Consider the following 14319-nt stretch of genomic DNA (forward strand, 5'->3'; position numbering starts at 1 on the left):
TTGAGAATACAAAGAAAGCTAAAACAGTCATTTCTCTCAAGGACCTTATATAGCAGTGGGGGAGATGACATGTAAATAACTGGGTATGCATAAAATATACATGTATCTATACATGCATGTATGTCTACATAGAAAACGTGTGTATATCTATATATACATATATTCATATGTGTGTATACACACATGGTGGAAGGTGATGTAAAAGGCGAAAGTAATGGCATCTGAAAACATTCTAGGAGGAAAGGTTACCTGTAGAAGGTGGGATTGAACTATCTTGAAAGAAACTAGAGAAACTCAGAGTCAGAAGTGAGAGTACAGAACAGTCTAGGTATGGGGGCCAAGTTGTGTAAAGATAGTGAGACCAGAGTTGGAGTATGATTCTAGGGAAGACAAGTGGAAGTAGTCCATTTTTGTGGCCCACAGCTGGATAGGCCACTCTTGTGGCCTACAGTTGGATTGTTGAGTGCATATACTCAAGTGTCCATCATAAGCATAAGTGCAACACAGTACAGGAGATACAGCAAACCTCTTGTGTAGTATAAGCAAGATTTGGGATGATATGATTGGGCAGGTGTTCTGATGAAAAGAGTTGCTATTTATTCAATATTGATTCAGAGGGGAGTAAAATGTAAGAAGACTGGAAATGTTGGGAAGGAGCCAAATTATAAGTGTCAAACAAAAGAGTTTAGATTTGATCCTGGAGGTAATAAGGAGTGATTGCAACTTATTAAGGAGAGTGGAGGTAAGGGAATCAGCCACTGTGATGAGTGGGATAGTGAATTGACTTGGGAGATGGAAAAGATTGCCTTGATACAGTGAGGACCCCTTTGAGGCATTTATTAGTAGGTCCAGCTTTTTGGAACTTTTCTTCAACTCTCAACAGCGCAGGAAGCAAAGGAAATGAAAGATGGTAGTCATCTAGGGTTGAACGTTGGCAAGGAATGATTAGCAACAAGAGGGGTCAAGGAATTTCAGAATATCAGATTGTGTAGAGTTGAGTTGAGTTGGTTCACCTAGGGGTCAAGATAAGGCAAGAAGGAGAGTATAACAAGTGCACATGTAGTGGCCATGGGAAAGAACAGAAAAAGAGTGAGGATTAAGGGAATGGAAGTCATGGTGAGGCCTAAGGAGAAAGTTAGGGGTCACAAGGGATAGGGAAAGATGAAATGATAACAGATCATGATCTGATAAAGGAATTTTGGAGGGGAAGTGGAACATGTGTGTGTTGGCAAGATCAAGTGTGTAGCTGAGGTAGAGTAGGTCATGGGAATTAAGTAGATTGATGGGGAATTTTGGGTATTTGAGAGGTATATATATATGTATACATATATATGAGAGATATATATACGTATACATATATATACAATATGTATATATTGGCATCTCTGTGTATGAGGGTAGGAGATGAGGAGGAGAAAGTAAATTAAATAATTCTTAAACCTCTAGAATTTGCTAGATACCTGCCCCCTGAATCTTGTGTTGGTTCATGAGCCAGCTCCTTTGATTAGTTGAACACTTTGAACCATAGGATTATTATTTTCCGTGCCAAAGATGGGAAGGGAAGGTAGGTAAAGCAAGTGTTGGCCAAAAATCCTTTTGTACTGAGTGTTAGAAAAAGATGAACATCAGTCCTTTGTTGAGATTATATATTTTAGGAATAACTTGCAACATCTAAAAGCATTTATTAAACACCTTTTTGTATACTAAGATGCTGCATGGAACATTAGACAGAGTCCTGATAATCCAGGAGCTTATTACTCCATACTAATATACTTGAATGCAGAGAAACTAAATTTGAACAGGGGGCAATGTGGTTAGTGGGAAGTGTCTGAGATTTAATCAGAAGACCTGGGTTTGGATCTTCTACTTACTAATAACATGACCTTTAGTCATTTTTCCTCTGTCTCAATTTCTCATCTGTAATGAGGGGGTTATAGAGGCAGACTAGCATTGTGGATAGGGCTTGGAATCAGGAAGCTTTGGATTCAAATTCCATCTCTGACACTTTGTGACCCTAGTGGGCACTCTGTTCAAGCAACTCTCTCAAATTGATCTAAGTCAGAGTAGTTTTTGATTAAGAAAGTTTTCATAAAAGAACTTCTACAGTAACATAGAGGATAGGTCTTAGGTGATTTCTGAATTCCTTTCTAGATAAAGGTCTTGTGAAGTATATAAAGATAAAAGATTATTTGCTTTGGAGTCAAGTAAAAGGTAAGTCTATCTTTGGAGCAGTGAGTGATGGAGGAGAATCCTAGAATTTCAAGTTTAATTTGGAGTGGTTGCTAGATCATCACTGTCCCCCACCAACCTCCTCAAAAATAGAATAAAAGTTTCTAAGAGTCACTCTAAAAAGTGTTTACAGGGCTCAAAATATTTCTACCTGTCTTTAATGGCTAATTCTGTTCTCTGCTCCTGTCTTGACTGATATGGGAGGCTTGTCTTTCAGCTGTGTCTTGCTTTGATAACCACTTGGTTCTTGGCCCATCTCTTTCTCTCAGGGGGGTTTTTGTTAGAGATTTCTGTGGATGTTCATTATCCACCAGGGAAGAAACTTTGTTGACTATCTTCAGTGTAGGTAGGGGGTGGATATCTTTCCAGTGGCCCTGGCAAAAAATGCTTTATGAATTGAAACAATTGCCCCACTGAGGCTTCATTTGAATTTTTGGAAGAAGATGTTGGTTGGTATTAGGTTCCCAGATAAGAGAGCAGTGTTAAAGGCTGCTGGCATTTCAGAAGAAAAGGTATTTTACGTGAAAGGAAGAGAGAGAGAGGAGAGGAGAGGTAAGAAGAGAAGAATGAGAGAGTGAGCAGCAGCCCATCTGGGTTTCCTGACAATTTCTGTGGGAGAAGCTGGCAGTGCCTCCCCTCTGCATTGATCAGGCACCTCATTGTTAGACACTGTGTGTCTCAAATTCATTTCATTTGCCTCTTTTTCTCATTTTCTACTTCTCTCTCAGGCTCTCCTCCAGACTGATAATGAGTACTGTGTCACCAGTGTGTCAGAACTGTGTGCTCCTGTTCATTTCTACAATGGAGAAGTTATTTTCAGGTTGGCTGAGTTGTCCTCCTTTAGCACCTTTCCATGGTCCATTTATTTTTTCAAGGGAAACTTCAATCTCCTGAGAGTATTTAACAGCACCATAAAAAATGGGACATCAGCCACTCTAGCAGCCAGGGCAAAGTTGTTATTGGATGGGTTTGTTGCAGAAATACAGTTGTATTTTGGTTCAGTGGGAATTTCAGGTCTTGTGTGTGTGTGTGTTTGTGTGTGTTTGTGTGTGGTGCGTGCCACAGAATATGTGTAATTGGCTAGAGAAGAGTGTGCTTGGTGGCACACTGGTGTGCCTCCTGGTTCTGGTGGGATGCAAAAGAAAGATGCTATTGTGTGAGAAAGTATTTGCCACTCTGAAATTCTGATGCCATTTGTATCCAACTGCTGGGAGAGCCTGTTCTCTTGTGAAAGCTTTTTGTTGCTTGGGTCTGCAGCTGATGGCTGACATCAGATCATACTTTGGTTTGGTGTGTGTGGTTTTTAAAGTGCTGTATTATTTTTATGAGCACAGAATTGTAGAAAGCTGAGAAATCCACCCCTTTATTCAGTCTCTTGCAAGAATGAACAAATGACTTGACTCGGTTGGAGAAAGATGATTGTGCAGTGATGGGCCTTTGATGGGCCTGAGACTCTTGGCTAATGGGAATTGATATTACAAGCCCGCTGGCTGCCTCCCCACGTCTTTGTGCGAACTCCACAGGATTTACATCTGCTTTGTGGTATTTGACTGGCTTCAAAAATATCTGAACTAAAAGTCTTGATTTAATCTTTGTAGAACCTGAAGTGTTTCAAAATGTGTAATTTTGATTTTGGAAGAAGTTCATGTTTAAATAGCAGGAGGCTAGGAAGATTGTATTCCACTCTTCTCGTCTTTCTTTTGCCCTCCTTTAACTGATGAATAAATTCACTTGTAACCTTCATTGGTCTATTTACTAAGTCAGTAGAATTTTATTTACCAAGCCAGTGGAATTTTACAGTTCTAAGTAGAAGAAGCAAATTTCTTTTAAAAAAAACAAAACCAAATCCTCCCCCCCTTTAAAAATTGATTTAGTCAAATTGTTATTATAATCCCAGAGCTGGTATGTAATAATAGGTCCCATTTTATAGAGTCCTTTGAAGCATTTCCCTCCCAAGAACCCTGCAAGGCAGATAAGCAGGTAGTATTCTCACCATTTTACAGATGATAATAATAAAAACTAAGATTTAACTAATACTTTAAGGTCTACAAAGCTCTTTGCAAATATCTTGTTTGATCTGTGCAGCACCCTGGAAAGTAGGTGATTATCATTATTCGCATTTTACAGATGAGGAAATTGAGGCAGACAGAGATTAAGTGATGTGCCCAGATTCACATAGCTTGTAAGTGTCTAAAGCTCAAGTCTTCCTGACTGAAGGACTAGCACTCTCACCAGTGCACCACCAGATTAGGAAATGGTAGCTCAGAGCAGTTGGTTTGCTCAGGGTTGCACAGATCTGGAACTTAGACATTGATCTTTGCTTCAGTTTTCCCACCTGGAAAACTCATCCTGCTGCCTCAGTACTGCAGAGGAGAACTTGAAGAGTTTTGGAATCATAAAATCTTAGCGTTGGAAGGGACTTGAGAAATCATTTAACCTGACTTCCTGCCTAATGTCGGAATGCTTTCTACAACATCCCAGTCTTGGCTTGAATGCTTCCAGTGATGGAAAATTCAGTATCTCACAAAGTAGCCCATTTCATTTTGGTAGGATCAGAATATGTGAGTTGAAAAATAGTTTGGGTTAATTGGAATCTTACGGCAAAGGCGGGGAGGGAGAGTGGCCAGTGTTCCTTTTTTTACTACTTAAGGTTGTGAATGTGTGATCATACTCCCTGAGCAACAGAAGACAAGGCATACATGTATAGAGTTTGATATTGGGTGTAAAGGATACTATGACATTAGCTTGACTTATGTAATGATACACATGATAATTAGGCATGTAATAATTAGGCATGGCTGATAAGCCATTCTAATCAAGGGCTGTAATTAGCATTACTTTTACACAGTCAAGCAAGGAATTTACTTTTTTCCTTTTTTAGACACTTCTCTAGGACATTTAAGCAGCCTCTATACTTAGTTTCGCCCCCAATACTATACACATCTCCCTCCCTCTCTCTCCCTCTCTCTCCCCTCCTTCTCTTCCTCCTCTTCCCTCTCTCCTGTCTCTCTGTGTATGTCTCTCTTGATTCTCCCAGTCTCTCTCTCTCCCTCTCTCCTTCCTCTCTCCCCCTCATCAAAACTCAGAGGTCTTTTTCTCCCCCCATCCTTTTTTTTTTCTATCCTACCTTAGAAGTCCTTAAACAGCAAATCCAACTACTTCTGGAGTTCCCCACCTCTTACCCTGAAGATCCAGCCCAAGGTGCCAAAGGGTATTAGGCAGCAGAAACTCCAAGGCTATGGATAGCTAGTCTGGTATAATCACCACATTACAAATGATTGGAGAGGCTGGAGAGACAATGGCTTGGAATGGGGAAAGGGCAAAATAAGAGTAGGCTCTGGAGCCTCAGCACCGAGGATTTTTGTATTGAAGGAAGAAAAGAGAAGATTGAGATATGAGGGATGGACTGAAGAAAGGAAACTAGCCAGTTTGGAGAATCTTTAAGCTGAACTAGGAGCTGGTCAACAAGCGCTCATACTTTCTGTGGTCCAGGTGCTGTGCTAAATGTTGGAGATGCAAATAAAGGCAAAAACATAGTCCTTGCCCTCAAGAAATTCATATTCTAATGAGGATGACATGCAAATGACTGTATGCAGTTGACCAGCATTTATCAAATGCCTACTGTGTGCTAGGCACTGTGCTATACTGGGGATACTTAGAAAAGTAAGAGATAGTCCCTTTTCTCTAAGACCAGTATAAAGTAAATGGGGGAAAGGCACTGGATGAAGAGCTGGGGAGTGAGCAGGGTAGGTAGGCCTCCTGCAGAAGGTGAGATTGCAGCTGTCTTGAAGGAAGCTGGGTAAATAAGGAGCTTGAGTTATGAGGAAGAACATTCTAGGTATGGGGGACAAGTAGTGAAAGTGCCTGGAGTTGGGAGATGGAGATTTTGAAGCTTCAGAGTCTGGCCCAGTGACTAGGAAAAGCCAACGACCACCTTAAATATTCTTTTGCCTCCATCAGGAGTGAACTCCAACGTGTGAAATGCATTCACAGTAATATGAAAATGACGAATACCAGGTCAGGATTTGATTCATATCAAATGGCTAAGGGAGGGAGAATAAATAGATACTTGGTTCCTGAAATGAGAAGAAGTAGGGGTAAAAATAACAGCTTTTTTTTTTTAAACCAGTAGTACAGTATGGCCTTTTTCCCTTTTTCTGTCCTGTATATTAACTTTCATAGTCTCAATTCCTTTCATGATCCTGACTCTAAGTCCTCTAAGTCCTTAAGCCTGTGCTGGTGAAACCTAAAGCTAGGACCAAATTAGTTGGAGTATGTGGGGGAAATATAATCTCATGGACTTTCTTCCAGATTCCTTAAGCAGGCAGATCATCTGTTTTACAGACTGGGGCAGTGATGGTTGAAGGAATGAATGACAGCCAAACCGTTCAGCCTCGTCATTGGGTTTTCTGAGTCAGGTACCACCAATCTCTGGCCATTGTTCTCTCTCAAGTCTTGATTTTTCCCGAGATAGATGCTGCTCCCACTCCCTGGGATTTACAATGCACAACAGGCTAAGGTTCCATGACTAGAGGACCCAGACTTTCCAAGCGAATACCTCCCCTGAACAAAACAGACCTGAGATAGAAAAATTTAAAAAAAATTTAAAAAGATAATTCTTATTCTTATTTCTTATTTAAAAGACAATTATATCTATCCTTATTATTCTTTTCAATTTAACTAACATCTATTAAGCAGCCATTATTTATAATCATTCCATAAGCATTTATTTTTATATTTACATAATATATACAAGTGAACCCTCTGTGGTGAACTTTTGGGAGGGACATGGATGAGAAATACATGAAATGGTCAGGATGAATGGGCTGCAATCTGTGTTGCTAGAGGGGACTCCAGAAATGACAAGATAAAAAAATCACACATCCATATCCCCAGCTCATCCATGGCTGCCCATTCTGTGCAGCTCTTGTCCGTGGCCTCTCAAAAGGGAGGTGTGCCACAAGGGGTTCATCTATCCGTACCCTTGTAAACATATAAACAAATGCTTGATGGTTGATTAGTCCTACATAAATTTTTTTAAAAAAAATGTTAGTTGAACTTAAAAAGATGATAAAATTACACATTTTGGAGCCATTTTCCCCCATTTCTCAGGTCTGTTTCAAAGAGGGGTATCCTCTTGGATATTTTGTGTATTTTTGTTACATTAGTAAGAAATGATACACAGCTGAGTTCGCAGAAATCATTTTCATTTTGGGCGTGAGGTGGAGGGAGAATGTGGTGCCAAGGAAAGCTATTTCAGTGGAGAAGGTGGTACCCGAGTTCATTCTTTCAGGAAGAGAGTAGTTTCTACAGAAAAAGATGAGGTGGAGTCTGTTGAATTAACCAGAGATGGAGTAAGCAAATAACTGGAGATGAGAGAGAGCTCAAGAAAATACCCAAACATCTTAGTCCCCCTGAGATGGGAAGGAGTGATATGAAACAAGGCTAGAATGGTAATGTGGAGCCAGATTACAGAGGGCCTTAATTGCCAGTGTCATGAATTAATTTTTATTTGTTATACAATGGAGAGTCATTGACTTTTTTTTTTTTGGAGTGGAAGAGTAGAGTGATCAGAGTTTATGTTAGAAGATTATTCATCAGTGTGAAGGATGGGTTGGAGAGAGAATATATCTAATAAAAGTTTGATTTAGCATGGTTAGGGTAAAAGCAAAAAAGGACAGATAAAGGAACTGTCTTGAAGCTAGAAGCAACAGGATTTGGCAAATGATTGATTGGATGTCAGAGAAAAGATTAAAGTCACATTGAGATTAGGAGCCTGGGTGGTGGGAGGGTGATCAACAGAAATTTTAAAAGTTAGGGGAGGAGGTGGGGGGAAGATGATAAATTGAATTTTGCATGTATTTAGTTTGAGTTGTTGGAATATATGGATAGAGGGACTGATCTGGGAGCTTTGGTGAGAGGTTGTAAATGGAGATAGGGGTTTGGGAACTACTCACATACAGATGATAATTGAAGGAATGGGAGTGGATGAGATCACCAAAGGAAAGAGAGTAAGGAGAAATTGACATTAAAAGAGTAAAACACTCTCAACATCTTGTCAATAGTGGCTGTGTGCTGAGTTTGCCTCTGTTTGAACAGCTCTATAGGTGACCAGCAGCTATAACAGACCAAGACCATCAAGATCTTATTAAGTTGAACTTTTTAAATTTGGTGGATCAAGGAAAATGATAGAGCAGTCAATATTTAAGAAAGACTTCTTCAAGTATGGATAGTATTAATGTACTCATTAAAAAATTGGGAGTATATAGTCCAGAGCTCGCATACTGCATGTTCCATGAATTTAGGGACCACATGGTGATTAATCATTATAATTCTCTCAGAGCATCTAGCGCAGCCCTGTGCCCATAGTAGGCACTTAATGTTTAATAGAAGTGTGCACAAAACTGATTGTCACCAAAGACTGGTGTTTAGCTTAGTAGATCCATGTTCGTCTAGTGGATACGACAGTGATGATATTCCATCTGTGTCATTCTTGCGCCCCATTTTTTTTTATTAGTGACTTAAATAATGTGATACAGAGTGTAGTCATAAAAGTAAGGTTAATGAAAGGGTAGAGATAAGAAAGAGATAGTTAACGTATTGAAAGAGAAAAAAGTAATTGAAAAGTAACATTGCTGAGTTGAAGTAGTAACAGGATTAAGGTTAATGAGAACAAATATATTATTGCACACCTGGGAGGAAAACAAACTGAAAATATAAGGTGAAGAACTAGAATGGTAAGTGGAAAGGCCAACAGTCAGGAGACTTGGGTCCTGTTCTTGATTGGTCAAAGTTACTTACTATCATTATCTGTCTGAAATAGTTGGACAAAGTCATCTCTCCTGAACTCAACTACTGTAATTTTATAAAGCACAGTATAGTGGCCAAAGTGCTAGATTTGATGTTAGAGGTGTGTGGCTCTGTCCTTGGCAAAGTTTCTTAACTTCCTTGTTCTCAGTTTCATGACTTGTAAGATGAGGAGTTTGGATAAGAGGATCTTTAAGAGCTCTTCCAGCTCTCAGTTGATGACCTTGTGACCTGTGTTCAGCACTAGCAGAAGAGGAGACCACCTGAGAAAGGCCAAAGAAGAAGAATACTGAGTACTAAATTAACTTCCTCTGCTTCACAGTTTTGGGTAGGGCTGACTGTTTACTTGAGCTGTGCATGGACAAATCATTTGGCAGCTGGCTTAGCAGAAACACAATTGACTAGGTCACTGGGAGATCTCATAGAGGACAGTGCTCCTCAGCCTCATTGCCCATTCAGACCAATTTCTGGGATTTCTCATCTACCCTTTTTCTGCCCTCATTTGGGTTTCCATTGAGAGCAGAGCCAAAGAAATAACAGGTGTGATTCTAGGATCATAAATCTCCATCTCAAAGAGATTTAAGCGCCTACTTAAATATAAACAATTAAGTATTTACTGTGTACTGGATGCCATTCTGGGTGCTGGGTGTGATGTATGGTAAAGGTAAGACTTTGTTCCAGCCTTCATGGATTTTATATTGGACCAAAGTGTGAGCACATGGTAACTTTTCATCGTCTCTTTTGTGTTCTGTTTAGCCCAGAAAATTAATTTCTAAACTCCTCTCACCCCTCTGAGTCTCTTTTATTAGGTGCATTGTTAAATGGATACTGCATTTATCAGTTTCATTAAAACTATACCCCCTTCCTGTAAAATCCTGGGGTAGTCATGTAACCCTTCAATTCAGTTGAAGGCAATAAGCAAACAAGCTTGACTCGATATCTAACGTGAAACAAGATTCTATGGTCAGAATATTGCAGTGAGGACAGCCCCAGAGACATGGTTTGTCCATGATTGGGTCATGGCTTTGGGTTTTGTAAGCCTGAGTTCAGATTTCATGCTTACTCTTGAATTTTTATTTCAGGATATAACTTGGCAGGATGAACACTCTGCCCCTTTCTCCTGGGAAACAAGGGTAAGTTGGATTCAGTTTTATTTTTACTTTTTAAAAGGATTGAGTAATTACATGTCTCTCTTTACAAGCTAACATTTGATGGCCTTAGAGGATGGTAGGACTTCTAGTCAGCCTACAGCTGACATGCCCATTGTTTGCAGAAAAGAAAAGGAAGGGTGGGGGAACTGTTAAGAGTTAGAAAACTATTATGGTGTGGTTTGGAGGCTTTTAAAAAAGCACATTAGAGATGAAAGCAATAGTTAATATGATCAGACTAGTTCCATTCTCTTGACTGGGGTAATAATCTGTCCTGGGGACAAGGGAACATGTCACGTGAGAATTCTGGGTGTGCTTCTCCTCCTCACATCTAAGTACTCAGCTCACATTCCCCATCTCTGGCCTCTAGGAGGACAAAATTCAGTGAAAGGCAGGGCATCTGCGAACAAGAGTTTTTGGATCTATGGATTAATATTTTGTTATGATTGAAATTAGGAAATTTGAGAAGAATTTCAATTTGGAGGGATATTTTAATGTGCTTCAAGATTAGTTAATGAATGACCCTTTGGGCTAGGATAGCTAGAGGAGAAGAGTTCAATTCAACAAACAATGAGTGCCTAAAGTGTGCCAGGCTCATAAAGAGGAAATCCCTAAGAATCAGTGGATTTTTTCATGTTGTAAAAGTGTATGATATTTTTCTTCCATCTGGGGAATAATTTTCTAACATGGATACTGTGGGTATGGGGGATACAAGGATTTACCTTTCTATAATCTCTCAAAAAGTGTTTTTAAAATACCTTCCATATACTAGGTACTGTGCTCAGTTCTGGGAATACAAAAATAAGAGATAGCCCCTGTTTTCAAGGAGTTCACAATCTAATGGTGGAGACAACTTCGAGACCTATTTTGTACAAACTACTATGCTGTCAAATATCCTGGGTAAATTGGAAATAATCACAGAGGGAAAGTACCAGAATTAAGGAGAATCAGAAAGGGCTTCTTATACAAGTTGGGATTTTGGGTGGGCTCTACAGAAGCTTTGTCGTACATAATCAAAGAGAGATCCAGAGTCACATCTACTCAGAATTTGAATGTGTGTGATTTTCTAAGACCCTGGGCAAGCCCCTCTGGTCCTATGGAATTGGTTCTTCATTTACCTTTTGGATACAGCAGGGTAATATTGGTCCCTTATTTAAGATTGGGTTGCCCTAGAAAACATTTGTCCCTTTCCTCAGTGATTAGTAGGATAGTAGTCTCTTCCCAGAGGGGAACTGTAGAGAACAGTAATGACAGCTGTTAGAGCCCTGACCCTTTTATTTTGAATGAAGTCACCAATCCAAATCAAGCACCAGTCTTGCTCATAGGATCATAGATCTAGGGCTAGAAAGGACCTCAGAAGCCATCTAGTCCAAGCTGCTTATTTTTCAGATGAGGAAATTGAAGCCCAGGGAAGTTAAGTGACTTGTCCAAGGTCATATTGACATTAAGCAACAGAGGCAAGATTTGAACTCAGGTTCTGTATCCCTAGAGCCAACGTTCTTTCCACTGTGCAAAGCTGCCTGGATGTTTTACCTGATGTTATGGGATCTTGTGAATCTCCCCAGCCTGCTCAGCAGCTATTGTTATAGATGCTAGCAAAGCACAAGGACAAGAAGAGTGTAAGGTGGTGTGTCTTTTTAAAAAGCATTTATAAGTACATCTGGGGTTTGAATCATGTTTTTCAATATAAGAGTATATGATATGATGGATTCCCACATGGACTTGGGAATTGAGATGTAGATTTTCATCCCAACTTTGCCTCTTACTTCTTCCTTGATCCATAGGCAACTTACTTTACTTTTCCTTCTTAGGGTGGGACTAGGTGATCTTTGAGGTCATTTCATCTCTTAAAAAAATGCTGACCATCTGTTTTTGATGAAAGCCTGTCTTCACAGACCTTTGAAATTGGGAGACTTAACATCTGTTCCTTTGTTTCTCCTTGTTCTCTGTCGGGGCCATAGAATTCATGGGATCAATTAATGTTTGGAGTCTCATAAAAGATCTTGGGCTTCTGACCTCATAGGATAGCTTAGTATCATGTTCCATTTGGTAGTCGCCAAATTACTGGTTTTCTCTGGGTTTTTCTGGGGACACATCTAAACATGTTGAGTAGTTAAGCATTCTCAAGGGCATTGGTGTGAGGTTCAAGTTCAGTTTTTATATGCATTCTTTCTTGGGCAGTTTTAAATTACAATTTAATTTTTAATCATTAGGATTGTCATTACTTGGGTTTTGTCACCCATGCTCCTTTACCTGAATTCCAGTACCAGAAATGTGTAGTAGAGAGATCTCACTTAGTAACTCAGAACCCATGGGTAAATCGCCTAACTTCTCTTAACCTCAGTTTTCTTATTTGTAAAATAGGGATGATAATAATACCCACCTATGTTGGGGTGGGTGGATGAGATGTGGGGATGAGATGACATTATTAAAGTGCGTTGCAAACCCAAAAGTACCATATAAATGTTAGTTATTACTAATTTCCCATAAGGGTTCCAGATGGATGAAGCATATGTAATACACAAACAAAAACCTAGGCTCCAAGAAAATGCTTAGTAAGGAAAAGCCCTATGTGTCAAATGTTCCTGCAGATTAAAAATTGAGGAGTCATTTTATCCTATGACATTTACCATTATTGGCTTTTCCTGATGGCTTTGAGGGGCATATAGCAATAGCTCACATTTCTAGGTTTGGTAGCACTTCAGCTCTGTTATCTCTTTTGATCCATATGACAACCCTGTGAAGCACAAAGCATAGGTATTATTATCTCCATTTGTTTTTGGATGACAATACTGAGGCTCTAGTTAAGTGACTTCCTTTGAGTCACATGGCTATTAAGTGGTGGTGGTGGGGGGGGGGGGGCTGAATTTGAGCCCAGGTCCTCCAGCTCTAAGTCCAGAGCTCTTTCCACAATTCCATGTTTATCTGATTCAGCAATTCAATTCTACATGGTTGTATTAAACAGCTACCATACACTAGACACTATGGTAGGTGCAGGAAATATAAAGACACACAAGGAGTACAAAGACAAAACTGAAAAAGTTCTTGCCCTCAAGGAGCTTATTTCTTCCAGGGAGGAATGTATATAGATAAATAATATCAGAATGTATATAGATAAATAATATCAAAATATTTGCAGAGTATCTGTTGGATGGATAAATTCAGGCAAATATGTTCATTATGGGGATATGACCTCATCCTAGCAAGCATATCTTTCTTCTGCCTTTAATAGTGACTTAGGACCTTATTGGTCTAAAAAGAAATTGTAAGCATCTACTTTTACCTGCCAATGGGATTCTGTCAGACATGCTCAGAGTATTGTACTTATGAACTTTGCTGCAAATTACAGCTGAGAGAGAGAGAGAGAGAGAGAGAGAGAGAGAGAGAGTCAGTTGGGGTGGGAAGTGGGAGGGTGAAGATCAGTGTTCCTGTCTTGAGAAGGTAAGGGATACCATCTGGAGGATCTCTCAGACACAGCCGTTGGTGACCTCTGCTCCTCAATGAGAAAAAAGGCTCCTGTATCCACCTGACATCTGCAGAAGGAATACTAGGCATAGATTAATTAATTGCATTAATATTTCTCCAAGGTTCCAAATACTCCTCTGAAGAACTAAGAAATTCTTGTTTCCTATGTGCTTTATGTAGAGATATGAAATAAATGTCCCTATGCATTGGTTCCTCTACAGCCTTTGGGAATAAACTTGACATTACTTTCTCTATCCTCCCATCAAATAGCTCTCCAAAGCAATGCCAGATGATTTGGGGAGGCAGCATGGTACAGTAGAAAAAGCACTGTCTCACTAGTTAAAGGAGCAGTGTTCAAATCACATCCCTGATATTTATTAGCCGAGTGATTCTGGGCAAGTCACTTATTTTGCTCAATTATAAAATGAAGAGGTTAGCCCAGGTGGTCTCTGAGGTCCCGTGTGGTTCTATATCTATGGTCCTATATCATGGAAACATCAGGAGACAGAATGAAAAGGTTTTTTTTTTCTCTTACATGTCTTTCCACAGGAAAACAGCAAAAATGCCCTAAAACCTGAGTACTTTCTTCACATGTCCCGTGGAAGTAGCTGACCTCCCCAAAATTACCTTGTTAAATGTCCCCTAATCAGCCGTTAGTGGGATGGTACAT

The 14319-nt window shown here is 39.7% G+C and overlaps 1 protein-coding gene across 1 annotated transcript in view; it reads left to right on the forward strand.

Moving 5' to 3' along the window:
- The window catches only part of C2H1orf198 (chromosome 2 C1orf198 homolog), a 46929-nt gene that overhangs the window by 7940 nt on the left and 24670 nt on the right, over positions 1-14319 (forward strand). Inside the window, exon 2 of the mRNA XM_072647458.1 lies at positions 10119-10169. Within this exon, the coding sequence (XP_072503559.1) occupies positions 10119-10169 (51 nt within the window). The remainder of the gene's footprint in view (positions 1-10118; positions 10170-14319) is intronic.

The sequence above is a fragment of the Notamacropus eugenii genome, chromosome 2, assembly GCF_028372415.1.
Source record: "Notamacropus eugenii isolate mMacEug1 chromosome 2, mMacEug1.pri_v2, whole genome shotgun sequence".
Classification (NCBI taxonomy): domain Eukaryota; kingdom Metazoa; phylum Chordata; class Mammalia; order Diprotodontia; family Macropodidae; genus Notamacropus; species Notamacropus eugenii.